Source organism: Lissotriton vulgaris, chromosome 2_1 (genome assembly GCF_964263255.1).
Source record: "Lissotriton vulgaris chromosome 2_1, aLisVul1.2, whole genome shotgun sequence".
In the NCBI taxonomy this organism is placed as follows: domain Eukaryota; kingdom Metazoa; phylum Chordata; class Amphibia; order Caudata; family Salamandridae; genus Lissotriton; species Lissotriton vulgaris.
The window spans coordinates 1,317,442,521-1,317,468,441 of NC_141687.1; the positions used below are offsets into that span (position 1 = coordinate 1,317,442,521).

The window sequence follows — 25,921 nt, forward strand, 5'->3', positions numbered from 1 at the left end:
AAAACAGTTTATAGGATCTCTCCTGGACACTACTTTAGCCGCTGCTGCATCATCATCCAATTTTATGATACTAGGAGATTTAAATCTACATTTTGATGACCCGAATGACAAAGTGGCCACGGATCTCGGCTCTGATCTTAAATCTTTCGAGCTGAATCTCATAAATAAAGAGGCCACCATGTTAAAGGTCACCTTCTGGAACTAATATTTTCAAACATTAGTCAGTTCAACTCTAGCCCGCCACATCCCATTCCCTGGTCCGATCATTTCTTAGTACCATTCTCTTGGAAAACCTGTACGGATGTTCGAAGTGTAGCAGTACCTCACACTTTAGAGAGGGCTTGGCCCAAGCTATCCTTGGAAAGTTTGACCTCCACGCTTGAACAAACTGCTCCTCCGATAGAGCCTGATCCGGTGGTGGCAGATATAAACTTTCGTAACTGGCTGAACAACTCCCTGGATGCGGTATTACCCCTTAAAAAGGTAACAAAGCAAAGTAGTATATTTAAATCACCGTGGTACACCACAGAGCTTAGAGATCTCAGGAAAATATGCAAAAAACTGGAAAGCAGATGGAGGAAAGACTGGGCCGTTAATAACAAAGCGGCCTATCGTTCTGCCCTGAGACTCTACAAAATTTCTCTGAAAAAGGCCCAGGTGGCATTCTTCGAAAATAAAATCAAATTGTCATCCAATTCATCTAGGGAAACTTTTAAAATAGTTAAACAACTCCTTAAGGTCCCCTCTCCATTAAGCACCCAGGAATGCACAGAAGTCAAATGCAATCAGCTAGCGGATTTCTTTGACACTAAGATACAAAGAATCCTTGAAAGTCTACCACACAATGCTCCAATTCTTGATGTTGACACTCACCTGGCGCCTACTACTGGTCCCTTGTCGGACTCTTTCAGTTGTACTTCCATGGAAAACTTCTGTAAGGTGCTATCATCTTTGAAGAGTGGCTCCCCGTCTGATCCCGCACCCATGTATATCCTTAAGCGGATTGCAGACACCATTGCCCCTTTAGCAACTGAGCTTCTAAACGCCTCATTCACTTGCGGGGTCGTTCCACCTAGTTGGAAACAGGCCATGGTCAAAACCCTTTTTTAAAAAACGGGGCTTGATCCCGCGGACCTGGCCAATTTCCGCCCGATCTCCCGGCTACCAGGTCTTGGCAAAATTGCCGAAAAAATGGTTAATCAGCAGCTCTCCGGGTTTCTGGAAAAAAATAAGCTGCTGCGCAACTCTCAAATGGGCTTTCGCCCAGGGCAGGGCACTGATACAGCCCTGATAGTGGTGGCGGAAGAGGCAAGGTGCATCTTGGATTCAGGAGGATCCGCTGTCGTGATCCTCCTGGATCTAAGTGCAGCATTTGATACGGTGGACCATGAAATCTTAATACACCGTCTCACGAGACTGGGCGTAGCAGGCATGGCCTTGCAGTGGCTTACATATTTTCTGAATAATAAATCTTTTCAGATCTGGGAAGGCAGTGCACTGTCCAAATCTACCCCCCTTCAATGTGGTGTCCCTCAGGGCTCTTCTTTGAGCCCTACTCTCTTCAACGTATATATGGCCCCACTGGAGGAGGTGGTTGCTCCTTTTGGGATTAAAATAGTCACCTATGCGGACGACACCCAACTAGTTGTCTCGCTAACCCAACAAGAGGGATGTTGGGACAATCTCTCTGCCTGCCTTGCCGGAATATATTCCTGGATGACCAGTTTGCGGCTTAAACTAAATGGAGCAAAAACAGAGATTATGCTAATTGGCCACCATTTTACATCTCTCCCCAAATCCATCTGGCCCCCTCTGTTTAGGTGAGTTGCCCGCACCCGAAGATAAAATTAAAAGCCTAGGGGTGTGGTTTGAGCCCGACCTGACCTTTAGGACGCAAGCACAGAAAACCGCAGGCATATGTTTTGGCTTACTCCGGTCTGTGCGAAAAGTTCTTCCACTTTTGCCTCCCCAATCTAGGAAATTACTAATCCAGGGGCTAATACTATCCGGACTGGATTATAACAATGCCTTGTTCTTAGCAGCTCCTGAAGTAACCATTAATACCCTTCAACGGGTTCAGAACGCAGCAGCTAGGCTGCTCACTGGCGCCTCAAAAAGATCTTCGGCTAGACCGGTCCTGAGAGCACTCCACTGGCTGCCAATACGCGAAAGAATCACCTTTAAATCGCTATGTATTACCCATAAGGTTCTTCAGGGTAAAGGACCCCCGATTCTCCAGAGTTTGATCTGCCCCTATAAGTCCGCTCGGGCTCTCCGGTCTGATCTCGGAAATCTGGCCAAGGTTCCCAGAGTTAGGAAGGTGCGCACAGGGGGACGCCGTTTCTCAGTAAATGCGGCAAAGCTCTGGAATGCCCTCCCTGGCTGGATTCGAACGGAACCCTGTCATCTCAAATTTCGAAAGGCTCTTAAAACATTTCTTTTTCCCAATGACTCCTAAATAACGGTACCCCCTTCAGTTGCTCTTTGTTCTTTTTCGTTAGCGCTGGGACGCTCTCGGGCAGCCATGCGCTTTATAAATTAAATTTCATCTCATTTCTAGGCACCGCACCAGACATCGGGTCCCTGCCCTTGGTAATGGCCGAGGAGTTTTTACATACGGGGAGCTTCTACAAACGTGGTCGTCCTAACTGGATATTAGGTGTATCAATAGTGGCTGGAAGAGCCACCCTTAATACATCACCAGTCCCTATATCTTGGGAATCAATGGGTGGGTCCTTTGGATTTTCCATACCTTTTACTAGTTTTTCCAGTGTGTTGGAATTAGCTGTAACTAGATTCTCCACCTGATCTAATTTAGAATTGATCATCCTCGTTCGTTCCAGTAAGGGTAACATCAGAGATTTAACTAGCATTTCCATTTTGCCCAAAAGCCCATCATCTGTACTACAAATGGGATAATGTTCGACAAAATCAGTGGGGTCCGTGGAGGGATTGGGGGGTGGATTAAAACATGTGAGGTCTGAGTTATGCTATTTATTTTGGGATTTTGGCAGTGCCCCCCTTCTGGGTACCACCCCCTCTTTTCCTTTTACTGGGTTTGGAATTATTTAATACACCCATATTTTGTACTTTTGGAACCGGTCTATGTGGCGAGGGAGAATCACTGACTCTGTGAGTTGAACTACTCGAGAGCGTACTGGTTATGGTTGTATTTAAAGTAGAACAGTCCGCCTCATTGTCAGGTACTACCGGCATAAGGCCAGGACAAGAACCCTGATTAGCTAAGGGGACTCTGTGACTTGATGGATCGGGGGAGACTACTGACCCAATATGGCCTAAGGACGAGCGTTTACTCGTTATAAGATCCAGGGATAGACGCTTCTCGGTGAAGGCTATTTCTTTTTCTAAGATTCCTGTTGCCCGTTTAAAGAATTGGTCAAAGGTTCCAGTTATCACCCCGCTCACAGTTGAAACTTGTACTGAACTCTTTTTCCCAGAACGTAGTGCCATGGTAACTGGAATCCTAAAGCTTTAACACAAACATCAACAGAATGAATGGAATAGAAGCCTAAGAGGTAATAATTATGCTCAGCACAACCCGGAAATTAGGAGGTGGGCCCAGCCCGGCCTCAGTCGACCTCGGACGACCTCAGACGGCCCGCCCTTTGCCCGTGCTTAGCCCGGCTAGTCCCGCGCGCGGTCCCGCGTATCGCGGTGTTGGGCGTAACTATATAGAGGAGGGCGGGAGAGGCACCAGGTGCGTCGTGTCACGAGACTCTCTGCCTTGTGGTCCTCGCAGTCCCATAGTATCCCGCAGAACGAGTTCAGCCCTGATAAATCCGTGTGGCAAAAGACGTAGGCTCCCAATTTGCGTGGGTAAGTTCACCAGATAAGTCCGAGTGGCAAAAGACTTGGGGCTCCCAATTTGCACGGGTGAAGTTCACCAGCTACAGGTCACTCATACTTCTTGTCTCTCTCTGTCACTCTTGCAGGCTCTTTTCAAACCTTCTTTCTGCCTTTATCACTGTTTCCCTGTTTTTCTCTTATCTCTCCTTTTTTCCTTTCCTTACTGCCTCTCTTGCTCAGGGTCGAAGTCTGAAGTTAAAAAATAAGTCTTGGTCCCCAAAAATGTCTGCATCTGCAACCATCAGTACCAATTATGCAGTGCTAATAACACAGTTCCCAGTAACGGAACAGAGCAGACATCTTGCAACCACGTGCACCACGTGAGGCCAGGATGATTGAATATTAATGTAGCACTATAAAATCCCTACAAATTATCTTTCCTCGAAGGATTCGTGGAAAACCTAATTCGGATTTCTGCTGCCAGAGAGACTTCCTAATTATACATTTAAAAAAATCAAACTGTGGTTGCATGTAAAAGTAATCGCATGTTTTGGGCCCCAGATGCATCAATTACTATCTAAAATGAGAGCTCTCCAAGGAAAACTAAATACCTCGAAGATCTCAGGTTTTCACGGCAAAAATGAACTTCTCAATGTCTGCTCAAAGCAGATGGCAGAAGCACAGAACGCACATTAGACCTCTAGTTCCCATGGCCTTTGGTGAGCACCAGGGGAAATAAAGAAAATAAAAAAATCAGGCCTAAAAGACGGTGAAGTGGAGGAGGGTGATTGAAAGATCATTATTCCCCGGGTCCGCTGTTTTTTCAGAGTCCCAAACCTTGTGCTGCAGATTTTAAAGCAAGTTTTCTCTATTTATGATGAAGCAGCAACCATGGCTAATACCGATAGATGGCGCCAGATTCTGGATCTACTGTGTTTTTCCTGTCTCTGCAGGATATATATATTTTAAAATAGAACCAGATTCTCACTCTATGGGCTGTGGTTGAGTTGGTTAACCCATGGCCTGTAAAACCCTCTGAAATGCCTAAATAAAACTAATAAGCGGCTACCGTGCTTCCTATAAGGCCTTCACCAGTTCATTGCTTCCAGCTTGGTTGGGCTGGATGGTATGCTTGCAACAGTGACTGATAAGCTTGTTCTGGCCACTATATATTGTTGAAGCAGCGTTTGCCATATGCACTGACAGACTAGTGGAAAATATCACAGTAGGGACACATGCTACCATTGTATTTATTAATCTGTCCGCACACATGGCATGCTGAACTGAAAAGATTGTGAAAATGCTGGTGTGAGGCTCATCAGTCGTCAATACAAAATTGCTCAGCATGAGGATATAAGTAACCCTGGGTGTAGTTTGCATAGTAGCGCTACGCGTAGCTACGCGACGTGCACTGCGAGCTACGCGTAGCTACGTGACCTGCGTAGTGCACTGTGCAAAATGCTGTTCGCACTGATTGCACAGTGCCGGATGCTTGTCTGCACTGTGCAATCAGTGCAAAACGCATCTTTCACAGTGCAAGCAGTCGTTTTCTGCCTCTCGAGTAGATTTATACTTGAGCTGCAGCTTTCTCAACACAGACTGGTAGTTTCTCATTGCAAGTGGTCGCCAGCATACCTGGCCATTCGCAATGAGAATCCTGACCTCCCCGCATTGAGAATCTCGCCTGGAGGTTTATTTTTCACGCTCGTGATCGGCAACTTGATGTTGCTGATTGCGAATGAGGAAAAAGTCTCGACGGGATGTCATTTTGCTCGCTCGCGGTTGCCAACTTGACTTTGAGGACTGCGAGCAAGCAAAAAATGACCGCTACGCGTGTTTGCACTGTGCTACGTGCAATTTGCGTAGTGTGAAGTAGCGCAAACTTCGCAAACTGCGCGAGCGTAGCGAAGTACTTCGCCCAGGGTTAAATATAAGGCCGGGATGGAGGATGTGAATCTATTTACTATAAATAACATTAATTAGCTATTCCATAAACATTTCGTCTGCTCCTTAAAATTCCATTTTGTTAAATGCATTTCAAAGGGGAATTGGAAAAGGTCTTTAATTTAGACACAAAGGTTCCTTTTATGCCCATTCTATTAATCTGTATCTATTACTAGCTTTCGAATAACAGCCATGGATGTGGCTTTGTCAAAATCCCAAATTTAGCAGGAGTTGCATTGTATACCCTTTGACCCCACCAGTGATATCAAAGGTTGACCCTTTGCCCTTCCTTAACATCCAACAGCCACCTCGTATGCTGCAAGATGTGGAAACTAAGAAAGGTAATTGGGCACTTACAGTCTTGTTTATTTTCTCTCTGGATTTCCCAGACTATAGGAACCAAGAATGCTAGCTACTACGCCTGCCCACTACTAACCGACCCTCATGACAACGCTTCTCTGGCAAAATGTAGTTCAGGTATGGTGGAGTTGGCGAGGTCAGTGGAGGGAGATTGAACTTGCAACACAAAATGACTACATATTCCAAATGCCCTAGATTTATTATTCCAGTTTTGATTGTGATGCAACTATATTGTATTGGTACTTTCCATACCACCTGAGAGTAGGTGCTATAGACGCTGGGGACACCTTGCTACATAGGCTTAAATATAGATGCGCTGTGTCTTTACAATGTACAACTGCTGAAGTCAGACTTTCAGTGAAATTGATTTCAAGGTCTACAACATTAGGAGCTGGAATTTCCTTTCTCAAATGGAAGTGGAGGTCTACAGCTAAGAATGTCAATCAGTGCTGGAAAGTAGGGGGGGGTTGTGCCGGATGTCAGTTACGGCAGCTATTTCTGGGCCAGTTCTGGGATCTGGACGACCCACGGAAACAATCTGAATTTCTCCTGGTGTAATATTCCTACACCGGGCAGGACATAATAAAGCAGCACCTACATGTTGTCTGTATTCCATTTGGTGCAGTGAGGGTTTTTTCTTATTTTCACTTGTAGCCCACCCCAAAACAAAGGTTGGATTTAAAGGGTCATCAGCCCTTCTTTTGTTTATGTACCGTCCTGGCTAAGAGCTATCTAAAGCCTAACATCTATATGCCAATGCAATGGATGGAAACAACGGCACACAGCTTATCACTTATTAAGTACTGTTGGAAATGGCCTTTTCTGCAGGGTCACCACCAGACTTTTTCCCTTCCGCCTTCCCTTTTTTTGCTGGATTCGTTTTTGTTGGTTTTGGGACTCCGAGCAGGTTCCCTCTGCTAACAAGTTCTAAAGTGCATGTGCTATCTCGCTAAAAAGTGGTAGCATTGACTTATCCACAATTGGCATATTTAATTTACTTGTAAGTCCCTGGTAAAGTGTCTGCATGTGCACATGGCCTGTAAATTAAATGCTACTAGTGGGCTGGTAGCACTGATTGTGCCACCCACTTAAGTACCCTTTAAAAGTCTCAAGCCTGCCATTTAAGAGCTGGATGTGCAGTTTAAACTGCCATGTTAACCCGGCAAATTAAACCTCCTGCCAGGGCCAAACCTTCCATTTTTATACACATAAGTCACCCTTAGGGTAGACCCTGGACAGCCCAGAGGGCAAGGTGCAGTGTGTTTAAAAAGTAGGACATGTATGTTTAAGTTTTGTATGCCCTGTTAGGGAAAAACTCTTAAATTCGTATTTCACTACTGTGAGGCCTTCCCCTCTCTTAGGATAACATTGGGGATTCCTTACTGCATTTGAGAAGCTGTAATTCCTAATTGAAAGGAGGAAGATATGTCATGTGTAGTATCTATGAAATTGTAATGACAAGTCCCCTTTAATGGTAAAGTAGAATTTATCACCACAAATATGAAAACAGCACTTTCAGAAAGTTGCCATTTTCCTCCGCTTAGCCCTGTGTTCCTGCAGCCAGTCTCTAATACAAGTCCGGGGAGGGTGACAGTTGGTCATTATTCATTTATTTAGTTATTTGTAGAGCGCCTGAATCACCCCCGAAGGTATATCTCTGCACTATGGACGTGCAACAGCAGGCCAACAAGGGGGGCAAATTAAAATAATATAGTTTTGAGGAGCCTTCCGAATTGAAGGTGGTCAGGGCATTGCCGCAGATAGGTAGGAATCTGGTTCCAATAGTGAGGGGCTAGGTGAGAAAAAGCTTTACCACCCATCCACGATTTTTTGAACCGAGGAACAAGGAGAAGAGATTTAGTTCCTGAACAAGTGACCTAGTGGGTGCATAGTGGTTAAATTTCCTTGCAAGATAGCTGGGGCCCTTGCCATTCACAGCCTTGTGAACAATGTAACAAATTTTGAACTTGATTTGTTTGCTTACCAGGAGCAAGTGGAGCTGTTGCAGGAGTGAAAGAGAGTCCGTTCTAGGTGGAGCTTTCGAGACGAGGGGCGCTGCGGTGTTTTGGACCACTTGCAATCTACTCAACAAGGACTCATTTGCTGAGACCAGGAGGGCGTTGCAGTAGTCTACGCAGCTTAGTACCAATGCCTGGATGAAAGTTTTCCGTGTGGACAAGGGAAGAAAAGGTAAGACTCGCCGTAATAGTCCAAGCACATGAAAACAGGAGCAGCAGTGTTGGCAACATGTTCTTTCATGGTCAGGGCCTGGTCTAGGCGTATGCCAAGGTTCTTGACTATGGTCTTAGGTTCAGGGGGTAACCTAGATCCACCAGCCACCAATCTGGTAACCACAACAGTGGAGCATCTCCAAACAGCATAATGTCGGTCTTCCCTACGTTAAGCTTAAGGAAATTGCTCCTCACCCAGTTTGATATGGTTATCATACCTTCCGAGAAGGTTGACTGGGCCTTAAGAGTGGATTGATTAAACGAGAATAAACGCTGAGTATCATCAGCATAGGAGATGGGTGTAAAACCTAATGTCCTAAGTCAGTCTGCCAGGGAAGAAACATAAATGTTGAACAAAGTGGGGCCAAGACAAGAGCCCTGGGGTCCTCCCTTTGTCAGATCCATGGTCTTTGAACGAAAAGGACCTAGGTTGAGCATCCCCTCTAGACAGCCACACACAATGGGAGCTTAGGTATGAATTGATGGGCCGGATGGGAGGGAGGAGCTGGACGCTGCCTCACACTTACACTTGAATAGGCTGTGTCCTGTCTACAAACAAAGGTCTGCATACTCCCCTGTAGTGAGTCTGGAGCCAGGCCAGGAAGGCGGGAATTCTGTGTACTTCAAAGACCCTTCTTTGAAGTCTCTCCAACTTCAAAGACAACCACTGACTATAAGAACTGGACCTCAGACATAACCACTTCAGTACACTTCTGGACCTGTGGATACTCTGCCAGGAAGAAAGACTGCTGTGCTGCTGAAGGACTGCCACTCTGCTGGACTGCTGCTCTGGAAGAACTGCTTTCTTATTGTGCTGACCTGCTGCCCTCTTTGCCTGGGGAAGAAGAACTGGACCCAGAACCCATCTTGAATTTAGGACCCCAGAGTGACTCCAAGGGCTAATCTGCTGGCCTCTTCATCTGAGCCTCAGGAGTATAACAGGTCGGAGCTACATCGTGGTTGACCTCAAATTTTGGAGTTGACCTGGTCTAGCGTGACCAGATATCCCTGGTTGGAGTTTTATGCTTTTACTCACTATTTTACAGTTTATCCTTCAAAACTTCATAACCCTGGTTCTAGTATTTGGATATTGCTGTTTTGGTCTCATTTTATTCATTAAATTGAGTTCTATCTTTCTAACTCTTTCTGTCGAGTTTTCACTGTGCGACTGTATGAAGTTTTCCACAAATACTTTACAAATTTCCTCTTAAGTTAAGCTTGACTGTGCTGTCCGCTGGTCGGAGGCTTTCTGCCTGACATGGTAGGTGTAAAGATGTTTACAAACTTTCATTTTTCAATGGGAGCTTGTGCTGCGGGCGTTTTCAGCCCCCCGCACAAGCTCCCATTAAAATAGAAGTTTCCGACTGCACTATTTGCGGTCACATCCTAATTGGGAATGCAGAACCACCAACCCGTGGTCGGGCGGGTCCTTTGCTGCAACGATGGTGGGCGGACTGACATCATATTGAGGGTCTATGTGTTAAGAATGAATGGTCGGGATAAACACAAAGTCAGGATATAAAATGTAAAGCAGTGATTGTACTAACAAGACTTTGGGGCATTTGTATGAAGCCCATTTCCCATTCGCAAACGGGCCAATTCTCAGAATCGGCCCGTTTGCGAACGGGAAAATGCGTTTTGGGATGTATCATCCCAAAAGGCCCTAGCAAAATAGGGAATCCCAAAATTTGCGTTTCCCTATTTTACAAATGCATTTAAGGAATCACAAATTGCGATTCCTTAAGTGATATGTAGAAAGCACCTAAGTTGTGCGATTTCTCTTTAAGAAATCGCAAATTACCACCAACTTCAAGTTGGTAGTAATTAGTGATTTGTTTGAAAAATTCACTTTTTGGCATTTTTCAAAGTGCCATGTGGTGCACATACATGCCCTGAGGGCATGTATGTGCCCCACATGTGCACACATGCTCATTTTAGGGGTGCAACAGGGTGTCCTTATGACACCCTTGCACCCTTGAAATTGCATTCTCAATTTGTGAGTACCTAATGGGTACTTGCAAATTGCAAATGTCTTCCCATTCATTCCTATGGGCCTCTAGGCCCATAGGAATGAATGGGAAACCATTCCTTAATTGCGACTCATAATTTGCGAGTCGCAATTAAGGAATGCCAAGGAATCACAAAATATTTGCAAACTTTTAATTACATCCTGTTTTGCGATTCTCAAATTGCGATTCTCTAAAAATCGCTATTTGAGAATCGCAATAACAGTTTTTGATACATATGCCCCTTTATTACTTCTCCAAAGGAACCCTTCTTTGCAATCTTAGAACAACAGCAGATTCAGAATAAAAACATTGTGGATCTAAACCCGCGACTTGCAATTTGCATTCAGCTCTTTGATGCCGGTAAATAGATCAGTGTGCTATATGAGGGCTGCCTTATAAACTGGAAGTAACAAAACAATCTCAGTGTTAAAAGCAATAGCCCACCTACCTACACAAAATAAAAACCTGTGATCTGCAATATACCCAATGCACTTTGGAGCCGGCACATTAACCCTCTATGCTACTTTATGAGTCAAATCTGTGACAGGACAAAACAAACTGATTTTCAAGTTCCACCCTTCATGACTCCACCCGTTTCCACTGATTCACCTTGACTCCCAATGTATGGGTTCCGGGGGAATTGTTTTTCCAATTCAACGTTCAGAGCATTGAATAAAAAACAAGATCTTAAAAACCCTGGGCATGGCTCTTTGCCAAATGTACCATTAGTTGTAATGCTTCACTGGATTGTGGAAGATGGTAATAAGGGATTAAAATGGGCTTTGCACATTCAGGCAAACAAGCATGTCTGATATAAGATAGCCAACGTGGAATTTGCAGAACACTTAAATGTGCAGATGTACACTTTACCGCTCCATTCATCTTTAGTGCTCAGAATAACCTTTTACGAACTAATCACTGACTCTAGTCAGCTGCCAGGGTGGAAAACAGAGAGATGGAAGAAGCAGAGCCCCCCCCCCATCCAGATCAAAACAATGGGGGCATTATGTGGCCTGAATTAACGTGTGCCTTTCTGACGCCTTTCAACAAAGTCGGCCAAACTAAACATTGTCTACAGTGTGGGAAACTGTTGATGCCACACCAATGGCTAAGAGAATCCCACGGACAATAGGCTAAAATACGAGACCCCTACTAAGCACTAGAGGACATGGAGCTTTAAAAAGAGCTAACACAGGCAGGGTCTATGGGACTTTTACGCCATGGGGCATTTCCCTCCTGGGCTGGAGTGATTGGACCGCTTTTGAAGGCACAAGGTCACTGCTGCTGCCTCTGTCACTTTTCCCAGATCTCCGAGCATAAGGGCAGAAGGAATTGGAAGAATCAAGAAAGAAAGATGAAAAAAGAGCAAAAGTTCAGATAGGGAGAAGAAAAGGAAGAGAAAGAGAGAGGATGGATGGATAGTTAAAAGAGACAAATATAAAGGGAAGGTACTGGGGCTGGTTTGGGCATTTTTTGCCAGATGTGCTTTTGGCCCCACAGTCCGACTTGAAAGCAAAAGCAGCTCTGGAAAAAATATTGAAGTAATTAGGAAACCTTTCTCCACGATTGATCTCACAATCTCCTCCCAGCCTCGCTCACTTCTCTTTCTCTGATCTCCCGGCGCCCTCTTTCTAGCTCTCTTTCTTGAAGCTTTGGCTCGGTCATTAAATTGAGGGAGGTGGAGAAGGCGAGGAGCCAGCATCATCTCTGGGGCCTTGCAGACCAGCCTCCACTGACTCCCGCCTCCCGGAGAAATGCCAGATGGAATAGATGGCCAGTCCGGCGCTGGCTGGCAGGATGGGGCAGTGAGTTCAATGATTGCTTGCTGTGATCCTAGGTAACACGTTCATACCCCAGCAATGCCAACTCAGTCTTTCCCCTTTCTGTGGCTAGAAAGTAACATTAAAGTGGGTGATAATAAGACCTGCTAATTTCAGTGCTTATTAACGGTAGAGGTGAGGTATGACGCAACGTAAAAAAAACAAGTCAGTGTCAATTATTACATATTAGAGTTTGAAAACTTGGATATACTGATAATACCACTAAAATAATTTCAGTGGAAAGGTTAACAGCTTCTGAAACCACATTTGCAGTGGTTGCTCCTGCACCTCAGATGTAATGTACAAAGGATAAGTGAGAGTTCTAGGGCAGTTGGCAGATCAGGTGAAGCACTTCGACACTCCTGCTACCCACATATAAATGCAAAAAGAACTATTGATGGACAGAATGCAGAACAATGTCATACATTCACCCCAGTACAGAGATCTGTGCCTAAAACCATCGTTTTTTTGCTCCCCATACCATTCCTGTTTAGACCCTGCCATATGCAAACCAGTCTTGACCCTGCGCCCAATGGCAACAGTTCAGCCGGAACTGCCAGGCCAGGTCCTCCCAGGAATGGAAACAAGCATCCTAGGACCAGTTTCAGGGTTTCACCCCTCTTCAGCCAGGATAGCTTAATTCCAGTGGCATGGAGAGCACGGGACTCACGTCTGAGCATACCCGCCTCACTCGGGGTGGTAAATTCAAAAAGAACTATTGATGGACAGAATGCAGAACAGTGTCATACATTCACCCAAGATCAGGGCCTAAATCCGTTGTTTTGCTACCCCAAAACCGTTCCTAGGATGCTTGTTTCCGGTCCAGGGAGGACCTGGCTTGGCAGTTCGGGCTGGACTGTTCCCATGAGGCACAGGGTCACCACTGATTTGCATATGGCCAGGTCTAAACTGGAGTGGCATGGTGAGCAAAAGAATGATGGATTTACCCCAGATCTCTAGACTGGGGCTGAATGTTTTGATTTGTTCTGCATTCCATCCATCAATTGTGTGTCTTTTGCTTTCTTGCCCTAAGTGCACCACGTATGCTCAGATGTGGGTCCTGGTCTCACTGTGCCACTGGAATCAAGCTATCATGGCTGAAGAGCGGTGAAACCCCGAAACCGGTCCTAGGATGCTTGCTTCCAGTCCAGGAAGGACCTGGCTTGGCAGTTCGGGCTGGACTGTTCCCATGAGGCACAGGGTCAAGGCTGATTTGCATATGGCCAGGTCTAAACTGGGGTGGCATGGTGAGCAAAAGAAGGATAGATTTAACCCAGATCTCTTGACTGGGGGTGGATGTTTTGATTTGTTCTGCATTCCATCCATCAATTGTGTGTCTTTTGCTTTCTCTCCCACATATAGTTGCTAGATTGGCTGGAGCCCTACGGTGCTGGACATAAGAAAGTGATGTGATTACTGTAGGGACAACAACAAGGTGATGGCTGGAAAACCTGAATTAATATCAGCCACTGGCAATCGCTCGGGCCGCATCCCAGTCCACCATTTTTCGCCCACTATGCCACCTCAGTTTGGACCCAGCCTTATGCAAATCAGTCTTGACCCTTCTCGTGGGAAACAGTCCCGCCCTTACTGCCAGGCCAGGTAATCCCTGAATTGGAACACAAGCAACCTAAGACCAGTTTCACCCTAGTTGGGGCTCTTCAGTCAGGTATGACTTGGTTCCAGTGGCACAGTATGCCCGGGACCAACATTTGGGCATACCCGGCACACTTAGGGCGCCAAATGCAAAAACAACACCGTGATGGATGGAATGCTTGAATTAATCTCTGCCACTGGCAATGGCATGGGCTCTTCAGAATCCATTGTTTTTTGCCCACCATGCCACGGCAGGGCCCAGGGCATAATTAAATGGCATTTTCAATCACAAAAACAAAATGTGACTTTTTCTTCTTCTGCTTTGTTTTTATAAATGAATAGTCATAAGCAACATGATTAGAGGGAAATATTTATAGCAGCCGGTTTATTTTTCCACCCTTTAACTAACTACTCAAGACAGAATCTCTCTCAATGTTTCTCCAAGGGCACAAGTCCTAAAAAAACAGAAGTGGGGGGACTAACCTAGTTAATCAGTAAGCAAGTGGTATCACATCAAATCTTAAGCCCTCATAAACATGTTTAGCAGGTGTATCATGAGTACATTTGAGCACATTTTGAGTATACTTTCAAACCCTCCTGATTTAGACAGAAGATTCACACTTTTGTACGCTACACATCTAATATTGTTGCCTTTTGTCCTCGTAAAGCTTCCTCTAGCCATAGTGCTTTGAAAGAAAAAATAGTGATATTTAAATTATTACAATGGCTCCGCAGGGGTAGTAAGCACCCGAATCTCAGGGGTCATCAGGCCTCCTTTTGTTTGAGTCTCCTGGCTGGCAGCAGTCAGGAGCCTCACACCTAGAAGCAAATGCAGCAGAGGGGAAACAAAGGCTCACACATTGGTGGCACTTCACACAAACTTAAGAGGCAGCTTTTCACTTTGTTCAGTCCCTGTTTAGGAGATATGCATGCACTGTAAGAATGTCTGATGCATTGGTCTTTCCCAGTATTTACTCAAAATAAATAGCATTTACATAGTGCTTACTACCCATGAGGAGGAGTTGTACTAATTTAAATATCACTTTTTTTTCTTGTTCGGCATTATGGGTAGAGGACGTTTATGCTGACAAAAGGCAACATTGTTTTATGTGTAGCTTATAAAAGTGTGAACCAACTGCCTAAATCAGAAGGGTTTTCCAATACACTCGAAATGTGCTCCAATATACTCATGATAGGCATGTTAAACATATATGTGATGGCTTAAGATCTGATGTCACTTCTTATGATGCCACCTCCTGTGATGTCACGCGCCATGATGTCACGCACTGTGATGTCATTTGCATATTGTTTAACTAGGTTAGCCCCCCTTTTTTTGTTAGGGCGTGTTTCCTGCCTGAGGACCTTACCTTGTATATAAAGTGGTGCACCCGTACAATCTTGAGTCATTTGCATACACACTATCAAGTTCAAATCAACAGGTGCTACCAGGTGATTGGCACACATTTTTCTCGGTTGCCGTATAGTTTGGTGTAATTTTTTAGTTGGTTGTTTTTGCGCACGGGCTGTTGTGTGTCAAGACTGCGCATAAAGCAAACACATAAAGCTGCTTATGAGCGAAAGCAAAGTTTAACAACAAGGAGTTTGTAGTGGGCGAAACCCTGGTGACGGGCAGTGCTTGAAGTGGGCCGGGTCCTGCCGGTTCTCAGCACAAGCAGTTCCAAAAAGCAGGTGCCGAGATGGGTCCGTATCGGGCCCTCCATTTATGCTCTTATCCTAAGGGTGGAAAAAAATCTTAACCCTGCACCAGTCCCACCTTTCACTGCCTTTGATGTAACTCCAAAGAGACTCGTTATTGTTCTTTCACGGTCTCATAATTTCACAACTGAAGCATTTCCCATATTCTATACACCCAATCCATAGTTGTTGCTTATTTAGCTTATGCAACTAACAACCATTGACAAAGCCAATCATCCTGGTTTATTGTAGGTGTAATGTTACTTGTTGTAATATATATCTGGGTGCACTGACAGCAAAACACCAGTCGCTTAGCACACTATGCAAAGCAGAGCTTACGTGTTTTAAGCAACACCCTTAATTACATCGGCCACGCCTCTTAGCGAGACCCCCAGTTTTTCCATTCCTCTTAACCTCATTGCTGCGGCTGATATTTTCCTCCTGTGCTGGGCCCCAATGATAATGGGTGTGGTCGTGACTGAACCATTCCGTCATCAGCACAGCTCAACCATGACTGATGACGGAATGTTTCCATCACCAGCATCGAAGGGGTTAAATCCCCAGTGACAGGTATTAGTAAATAGAGTGAACAGATGCAGTCTACATAAGATGCACTGGTGAAAGCGACAGGGTGAAGCATCTGCAAAATAATGAGGAAACTACGCTGTGCACACAACAATGTTGATGCTATCTATACTCAGCCCCAATAAATACCGGCCCCAGTCTCTGCACACACAAGGCACGGGTAATGATGTCATCACTCACCTTCACGCAGGAGTAGATAGCTGAAATAAATACCACCGCTGTCAGCAGCAAAAAACAGGTCAGGTAAAATCCCAGCATAAATGATGAGCTGAAAATAGAGAATGATGGTTTTGGTTATACTGTATTAGCAGGGCGCGCATTTTCTTTCTCTTTGTGACAAGCGTATAACAATGACAGACAGGGTATGGGGTTTCTATCTATTCGCCATCACTCACAGGCAGACAGAGTCTGGTACCTGGATGGAACAGCTGCCATCTTACAAAATTACACACTGCACTGCTGAAAGCTGCATACAGCAGCTGTTTTTAATGAAACAATAAAAAAAACATTATTAGTGACGTAGGAAAAATAAAAGCACAAGATACGACTCCATATTTCTTGTTCCTCTGCAGACGGTGTATCATGTAATTTGTTCCATTCTCAACAAGACAGACCCTTTTAGTTGGATTTTAAGCACATGTATAAAACTGGGCTATTAGCTGAAGGAGGTGAGAACCCACCTCAAATAATAAAAACAATTCTGGTCAGGTTGGACCCCCATTGTCAATAAATAAACCTGTGCTTAACTATTGGTAGCTTGACGCAAAAGCAGTCAGGCTTAACTTAGTGGCGAATTGTAAAGTATTTATGCAGCACTCAAACAGCAATGAAGTGAAAACACAACACAAGAAAAATACCAAAGCAATTTAGAAATATAGAATACATTTTAATAAGTAAAATTACACCAAAATGTCAAAAATCCAATAAGCAGAACCAAGACAAAACATTTTTAAAGTGTGAATAAAAATAGCACCAAAAAGCACAAAACATTTACCATAGTTATCTGGTTGTGTTAGACCATATTAAAGTCAAAGGTTAAGGCCGACCGCGATGGAGCACAGATTGGATACAGGGACCAGGTTAATCCCAGTGGAAAGTTTACCTTCTGAATTAGAAACTTTTTGGTAGAAAAAGTGGTTTGACTAGTTGTCAAAAGGGCAAGCTGGATCTAGACCAGGGCTCAATGATGGCACTTTGCTCTAGAGAGGTACCCGATACGGTCATCGATGACAGCAGAAAACCTCTGAGCAGACTAAGTTTGATGTCTGTGCCCAGGTAGGTTTTGCTGCTTGCTGATGGTCTCAAAGAAGCCCTCTACGTTCGGACTTACAAAGTTTACAGGAAGTCAGAAATCCTTTAGCTAGGCAACGCAGCAAGTTAAATCTGACTGGTGAGTCGACGTCTTCCGCTCAACGATGGTCCCAGTCTCCCACCAGTTCTCTGGAAAAAAAGTTGGCAAAAAGTTTTTAAGTCACAGTTTTTGCAGTTTGGTCAGGAGGAGTAAATCAGTCAAGGGTCCAGACCCTGCTGGGGGTGCACCAATTGGGGGTTAAGACCCACTTCAACAGAGGCCAACAGCAAGGCTCAGGTCCAGATGGTCAGCTGGGCAGTTGCAGGGAGAGAAGTATCTGGAAGCTTGCTGTGTTCCTGCAGCTCAATAGGAGGTTCGCCAACTGACACTTGGAGTCACATCTGGGGTCATGGGCTCAAGACAAGCAGGGAAAAGCTTCCTTCAGGTTCCTGACAGCAGTGAAGTTATTCTTCCGATCTTCACAGGTTCAAGAGTGTTCTGATGAGAGGTCTTCAGGGCCCACTTTTATGCCCAATTCCAGCAAGTGGGTGGGGGGCAAGCCTTTGCCAACCCCCTAAATGAGTTCTGGTCAGTTCCTCTACCCTCAGTGAGTTTGGTTTCAGACTGACTAGACTAGGGAAGTCAGGCCTAGGTATGAGCTTTACTTGTCAGTGACAAGGTAGGCATCCTTTGAAGTTCAGGAAGGGGTTGGGCACAGGCCCATATGCCAGCCTGTAAATGGAGGAGTCCCCTTTCCAGGGCCACTGTGTACTGTCTAGGAGCCATACATATATCACTACAGGGGAGAGATCAGGGGTGAGGTGACACTGGCATTGAAGCCTTTCACATTTAGGCAGGAAAATTAAAACTTTAAAAAGTGCATTTTCCAAAATGGCAATATTTGACTTTGTCATTAAAAAAAATACTATTAAAATGGATCCTTGAATAATCTTTCTAGCAAGTCCCAAGCTGGAATTTAGCACTATAAGTTGATATAATGAATCCCAATGTTTTTCTACGGAAGGGTCAGCCTTGGCACAGTGAAAAATGACTTTTTAGGTATTTCACTGCCAGGAAATGTAAAAACGTTAAATTTACACGTCCTACTTTTTAAATACCATGCACCCTGCCCAATGGACATTTAAGGGCTATCTTAGGGGTGACATTTTTTTTTTTAAATGAAGGTTTAGGCCCCCAAAAGGTGTATTCTGTCAGGTCAAAACAGCAACTTAAAACTGCATAACACGCTGCAGGGGCAGGCCAGCAGACATGTTTTATAGTGCTACTGTAGTGGGTGGCCCATGAGTTTGGCAGCCTACAAGTAGCGTTCTAATTATAGGCCCTGGGTACCTGTAGTACCATGTACAAGGGACTTACAAGCACATTTAATGTGCCAACTAGGAATATAGAAATGTTACTATGTTCAGAGGGCCTTTACCATTTGTTAGCAGGAGTAAAGTGTGCAGAGTTCTATGGCCAACAAAAACAGGGTCAGTAAAAGAAGGCAAAAATCTGGGAGAATGACACACAAATGATGGTCATGTCTAACAGCACGTGAGTTGAGAAAGTCTTGCAAGTGACGTTTTGCAAATGAGTGGATGCTTTGCAGCTGCCTATATAATGAAATGGGTCATATTTTGGCCACTGTACACAGTTAACGACAGGACACATTTGACCACACTTTTCGTACAATTTTAGAGATTGTGTTGGCACTTGAAAGATAATCATTTACAGTGAACAAAGCCACCTCACAAATTGTGTTCACGTATCGATTTGGCCTGGGCTTCGGATAAAATTATAGAATCAGGTTTTATGGAGATATGCCCAAGAGTAACATCAGATCATAACCCAATTCTTCTTCTATTTAATATAGCGCAAAGGACTCGGGGACTCAGATCTTTTTCTTTTCCCAGGTATTTATTAGCGGATCTAGCTTTCACGTCACACCTTAAGGAGCATATTAAAGAATTTATTGAAATAAATATTAATTCAGCAGTACTTATATTTGTATGGGATGCCTGCAAGGCCAGTATAAGAGGATTCGCCCAGCAGTTTATACTCAAACAAAATGCAGACCGGAAGAAAGAGATTAAGACTGTAACATCTAATATTATGATACAGGAAAAACACTTGGCGGATACCCTTAGATCTGGGGCTCAAAGCTTGCAAAATATTGCTCAACTAGAAATTAGACTAGTAGCTCTCCGATCTGCCTTGAAAAGTTTGTTTAGGGAGAGAAATAGCTTTAAAATTCACAAATATAAATTATCACAATATGAGTGCGGAGACAAGGTAGGGAAGATCCTTGCGTGCAAAGTTGAGGATGTTAGAGCAACTACATTAATCAAATCTATTAAGGGGCCCCATGATATTATGTATAGCCAACCGGCACAAATAATGGAGCAGTTTGTCGCATACTATGGTAAGCTGTATACCCCTGAGAACTGTCCTATCGAGGGTAATATACAATCATATATTAGCAAGAATTTGCCAAAGGATGGTTATCTAGAGAAAGAACGCACTGAGCGACTGGAGGAAAAGATTACACTAACTGAGCTAAGACTTGCTATTACTTCTATTCCCTCTAACAATGCCGCAGGAGAGGATACGCTCCCTATAGAGGTTTATAAAATTTGTGCAGATTAATTACTGCCACTTCTTTGCTCAGTCATTAACCAGATTGGGGAAACAGGGAAGGCACCTGATTCATGGAAGACTGAGAAGATTATGTTCTTCTTAAAAAAGAATAAATTAGCAACGGAATGCGGGTCTTATAGACCCATTTCGTTGATAAATAGGGATGGGAAGGCATATGCTAAACTTCTTGCTACTCGACTGGCTCCACTTATGCGGAAACTAGTTAATGTTCAACAACATTGCTTGGTGGTAGGGAGGGACACAACTGCCCATGTAAATATGGCCATAACCGCATTTGACGTGGCAGCAACTTATCTCACCCCACTCGGAATGATACTACTAGACGCGGAGAAGGTGTTTGACCGAGTGTGGTGGGAATATCTTTGGGCAGTTATGACTCAATTTGGCCTGAAGGGGCGATATCTGAGAAGTATACAGGCTCTGTATAGGGATCCCAACGCAAAAATAAGTTATGCGGGTATGATGTCTCCTAATTTCTCAATTTTAAGAGGGACACGGCAAGGGTGTCCGTTATCACCTCTATCATTTGCTCTCTCAATGGAGCCATTTATAAATGCTCTCCAGACACAATCTAATATTATTCCCTTCAAATATGGGGCAAATGTCCTTAAAATCACAGCATACGCTGATGATCTAGCGGTGTTTACAACAAATGTGGCAGATGCCATAGAAGGGATTACTGAGGAAGCTGAAAATTTTTGAGCCATCTCTGGCTATAAATTAAACTTAAATAAAACTCAAGTCATAATGAACTATAAATCTCCTTCTCCAGTGCATGGAATGTGTCAGGCCGCCACGTATCTAGGGGTGAAAATATTGTCTAAAATAGGGGACATAAACTCACTTAATTATGATATTCTATTAAAGGAGGTGGCAGTCCTTTTGAAAAAGTGGCACAAGATCCCACTTAATCTTTTAGGGCGGATTAACCTAATCAAGGTGAAGATCCTAACGAAATTTCTATATCTTTTCAGGTCCATTCCCCTATGTGTTCATAATTCTTTCTTTAAAAAACTGGATGGCATTCTCAGCAGTTTTATATGGGGATATAGAAAGTCTCGAAGGTCGATTTCTATATTAAAACTCCCATTTGATAAAGGCAGCCTTAACTTCCCAGACTTTGAAACATATTTTTTTGCCACCTTTTTGGGACGTCTTCGTAGTCTTTTTTTTTTTACCAATAATCAATTTTATTATCACCAGTTTATGTTAGGCAGCGATATGAATCAATTTTTGGCAAGAGTTCATGACCCAAATTATTTTACACGGATAAAATTTAAGACTGCTAAGGATGCGGTACGAATTTGGAACTTAATGTTGACCATTTGCAGAACTTCTTTTTTCCACTCTAAATTGCCACTATGGGACAATCCAGGGTTACCGGGAATTTTTAGTGATAAAGTAGCGCGTGTTTGGGCCAATTTTGGAATAAATTCTTTAGGAGATCTATATGGTACAGCGGGTCTGTTAGATTTTGAAACACTTAAAATTTGTATAAACTGCCAGAATTTATGCTTTTTAAATATATGCAAATAAGAGATTTTTTCATACGTAAGATGAATTTGATAGAAGTAAGTGATTCCGACATTTGGTCATGCTTATACTCGGAAAATAGGAAATCGTTAATTAGTGCAGGGTATAAGTGCCTCAGTCAATACAAAGTTGATGATTGTCCTAAATTGGCTTTAAAATGGACTATTAGATTAGGTTTTAATGTAACCGCTCAGAACATATCTTCTTCATTCTGTAACCTAAATAGAGTGGTACACACTTCAAGCTTAAGGCTTCAATTATATAAAACCATATGTCTCTTCAACCACAATCCAAAAAGAATTTCCAAATGGTCGCAAAATAATACAGCTAGGGATTACACTAAATGCCCTAAATGCGGTCTGGTGGCAGCAGACCTTGAACATATGCTCTACTCATGCCCATCATTAACAGAGTTCTGGTCGGGAATTGAAAATATTTTATCTCAAAAACAAGTGATCGGTGCTGCCTTGTCAGCAGCGTCTGTTCTACTGGGCTTACATTCACCAAATACTCTAAACAAAGATCTGTTAAATATTTTATTGTCCTGTGCAAGATTGGTTATAGCTAGAGCATGGATATCTGTAAAACCCACAGCATATGATGGAATGGTGGGCTCTTGTCAATGAAATCCATACTATGGAATTGTCATTAGCCAAGATTAGAGGAACTAGATCAAGAGGACAATATGTCAAAATTTGGGGCAACTTTCTTTAAGACTTATTATTGGTTTAGGTTATGGATGGTCTGGGGGTACTCAGATGTGATTCTTATTTATGCGTTATTATTTTTGGATACGATTTAGGTCAAACATAGACTTCAGGAAATGTGCAGGGTCATTTTGATTGTATAATTTTCTGTTCTGCTTTTCTGTTTGGTTTTGTATTTAAGAGAGAAAATTGACATTGTATACTGCCCTGGCTTGTTTGTCAATAAAAACGTTTAAAAATAAATAAATAAAGTGAACAAAGCCAAAAATGATATGAACAGGATTTCACTAGTTTGTTTCTTCTTTAAAAAAATCTAAACTGAGTAATCCAACATAGACCAGGGTCCAATTTATTTCATACTTTCAGGATCACCATTGAATGCGGTAATGTGTTTCATTTAGATTTATAGTCTTTAAATGTAACTTATATGGCCATTCTGTCTATATGGCATCTGTTCAATCAATTGTTATTTATTCAAACAGAGAGTAACCATACATTAGTCATTCTTAGTCTGACCCCAATTGGCACAGTTCAGCCAGAATTGTAAGGTCATGTATCCTCTAAAAGGCAACACCAGAAATGTAGTAAGACAGATGTGCCCAGACAACAGTCCAGCACTGGTTGTGATGCAGGATTCAAGCTGTGCTTCACTGATGAGACTGCAATTAGTGAACACTGCTTGTGTTCCCATTCAGAAAGGGTTCCCTGTCTGGAGTGCACAGTGGACAAGAAATGATGTCTGGGACGTAGCCCAAGCTATTTCCAGTGACTAAGACTTTTACGAACACTGCAATTATCATTTTAGTTGTTCTAACAATAAAATGCTAATCAAGGAAACATAAAATAAGCTGCAGCACACATAAATAACATGCGCCTAGCTAAACTACTCTAATGGGGCAAGTTCTGCCTGATTTCATTCTCATGAACAGGCAATGCCAAGGAATTAGCTTATTTTGGTTGTTGAACCCAAATGTATTTGTTATCCCTAGGAATACTAAACTTTGGTTCATGTGATCCAGATACATGCCAGATTTTTTGGATAAAGCCTAACTGTGTGAACAACTCCCATTTAAATTCCATTTAAAGTAAATGTATCCTGCATGAATGTTCTGAAGGTTTTTCATGGACAATGCACTCAAGAACCAAATATTAGACACCAGTACTTTGGACATATTTCTTGCATTGGGCTAGAATATACTACTCAGAGTTTTCTAGCAGTTCTTGGTAGGAGCTATTTTTATTGTCGCCAATTAAACTTTTATTGTTCCTCTTGTGTTCAGGAAACTAGCCTACAACTGCTTACAAATTCTTGGCTCTGACCAAAGAGTATTCTCAAGCTGGCAAGGTGAACCCTATCATATGAAATACCGCCTTAAGAAGCTACAACACGATGGGTGATAGACCAACAAACACAAGGAAGCTCCATCAAACACGTCTTCTGCGTAGGCTCAGTTTCAGAAGGATTAGAATTACAGCTAAACCCCTGAATATCAGCAAACTGGTCAAGTGAGGAATTCAAATTATAGAAAATCGTGTCCAAATGTCCCCTAAGTTCACTAACATTTTGGAGAGGCCACAAGCGCCATCCAGACAAAGCAATTTTGAAAAAAGCAAAATCAGACCCACTCAAAGGATGGGTGAGATACCAAGAGGTAGACGCCATTGTGCCTCTAAAAGGCTAATGTTGTCTTAGCTGAACCAAAGGAAATGCTTTTTTTCACAATTACGAGCCACTGCGCACTAACAGAGCTATGACCCCATACCTACTTTTGCGCTACCTACTGCTTCCATGTTCGCGCTGTGCACAAAAGTTGCAAATAAAATAGTGAGTATATACAGCCAGTACCAGGATTTGGCATCCCTGGACACTGACCTTTACAGCAAAGCATTTTGTGGACCCCTCCCCAATTTGGGTCTTACCCAGGGACCTATAGGACGTTTGGTGAATAAACCTAAGCTATGCCTTGGTTTAATCTACTCTGGAACATTCACTTCACACAATTTTCTATTCCCAAAGCACAATGAAAGATCCTCATTGTTCAGTATGTGTAGTTTATTACGTAGGTTTTCTGCCTTCCTGGTGTACAACATTTCCAATGTGTGCTGCCTATGATGCCTCCATGTACAAAGAACTCATTGAAAAAAAAGCTTCTATCAGAGTGGCTTTATAATATTTCAATAACATTGCTCTGAAACGGATGTGACATTTAACTATTGATGTAAAAGATTAGTCACAATTGAGAACAATTATAAGAATAATTGAGGAAATTGAGCAAAAGAATGCCTCTATATTGTTAACCAGTGTAGTTCCTGGTGTTGTTTTTTAGGTCGAGCCTGGGCAGTGCATGCACTGCTCTGCGAGGCATGCTGCGTTGAGGTAGGGACTTGAAGCTGCGCCTTCTCTCCATCCACATTTTTAATAGGCTTGTGTCATTGTCCACTGTAAACTGTGGCGGCTCATTGGTCAAAAGGCTTAGTAGTCTCTCCTTCGTACAGCCTTGCCTCATTTTTTAACCTCCCATAGCGACACCCCATTACATGTGTTGTTGTTGTTACTCAGTAGGATTTAATTACATCCTCCAAGCACTATTTTATGAAATAGCATTGTCCTGCATGCTGTTCCCGTAAGGACACGCGTTTTCCTAATGCTTTAAAAAAAAATGAATAGCACACATTTCAATGCAATAGGTCTTGCATTTGCTAGAATTTAAGCTTTTGGCATTGAAAATGATAATGCCTTTTATTTATCTGTTTTAAAAACAACACATAAATAAAAGCATTGTCATTTACAGTGCCAGGTCAAACTCTCATAAATGCGAGACCTATTGCATTGCAATTGCTTGTTGAAAAGGTAAATGTCAATTCTGCCCCACAAATTATGGCTATGGCTCTTGACCTGGAGACATGTTCTATTGTAATATCCAAAACTCCTAGGGTAATTTTCACGAATATAATGTTGTGAACTGAGAAAATACACTGATGAAACGTACAGTTGATATGTGATCTTCGATGAAAGGGGAAATTGGGTATGAAGAGGATAAACTGGTGAGCCCTGTATGTGACACATAAAATTGATTATGACACATTTCAGAGAAAAAAACAAACTTGCACCAACTGTGCTAATTATAGGTTGAAGAATCATGAGAAACAAATCATGCGAAGACTTAGTTACTGCATTGTAAAAGTATGCAGATAAATTGTAGGGTAGATGGAAACATACATTAAGTAATATAGGTTCATAGTTTAACCTACTTCAGTTGCTAATTGAATGCATATCAGTCAAAAGGTAAATGTGATATATTTAGGCGGTGTAAGATTTCTAACCATTCTTATCAAAATAATAATGTGTATGAAGTATTAATGAAATCTAACATGCATTTAGAGATATTTATGTGTGATATTGAAAGGTTTAATTCTAAAACTTCATATTTTGCATGAGTAAAATTGTGCACCAAGTAAAAAGGAGAAAAGGGTGCCGCATGTTTATACTAAAACCAAGTGCTGTGAAACGTTTTGGGAATATTCTTCCTATATATACTAATGTGAATCACTAGAAACTAAATAAATAATTTATGTTTTCAATATTTTACACGTTCGTAATTTGAAAATGCAATAATTTGACATGGTACACATGTTAATTACAACAAAACCAAAATGTTTTATGAGTGCAAATAAGTTGAAAGAA

The 25,921-nt window shown here is 42.8% G+C and overlaps 1 protein-coding gene across 1 annotated transcript in view; it reads right to left on the minus strand.

Annotated features, from left to right (window-relative positions):
* ADCY5 (adenylate cyclase 5) overlaps positions 1-25,921 on the minus strand; it is a 1,577,350-nt gene that overhangs the window by 214,332 nt on the left and 1,337,097 nt on the right. Inside the window, exon 12 of the mRNA XM_086957077.1 lies at positions 16,228-16,315. Coding sequence (XP_086813203.1) covers positions 16,228-16,315 — 88 coding nt within the window. The remainder of the gene's footprint in view (positions 1-16,227; positions 16,316-25,921) is intronic.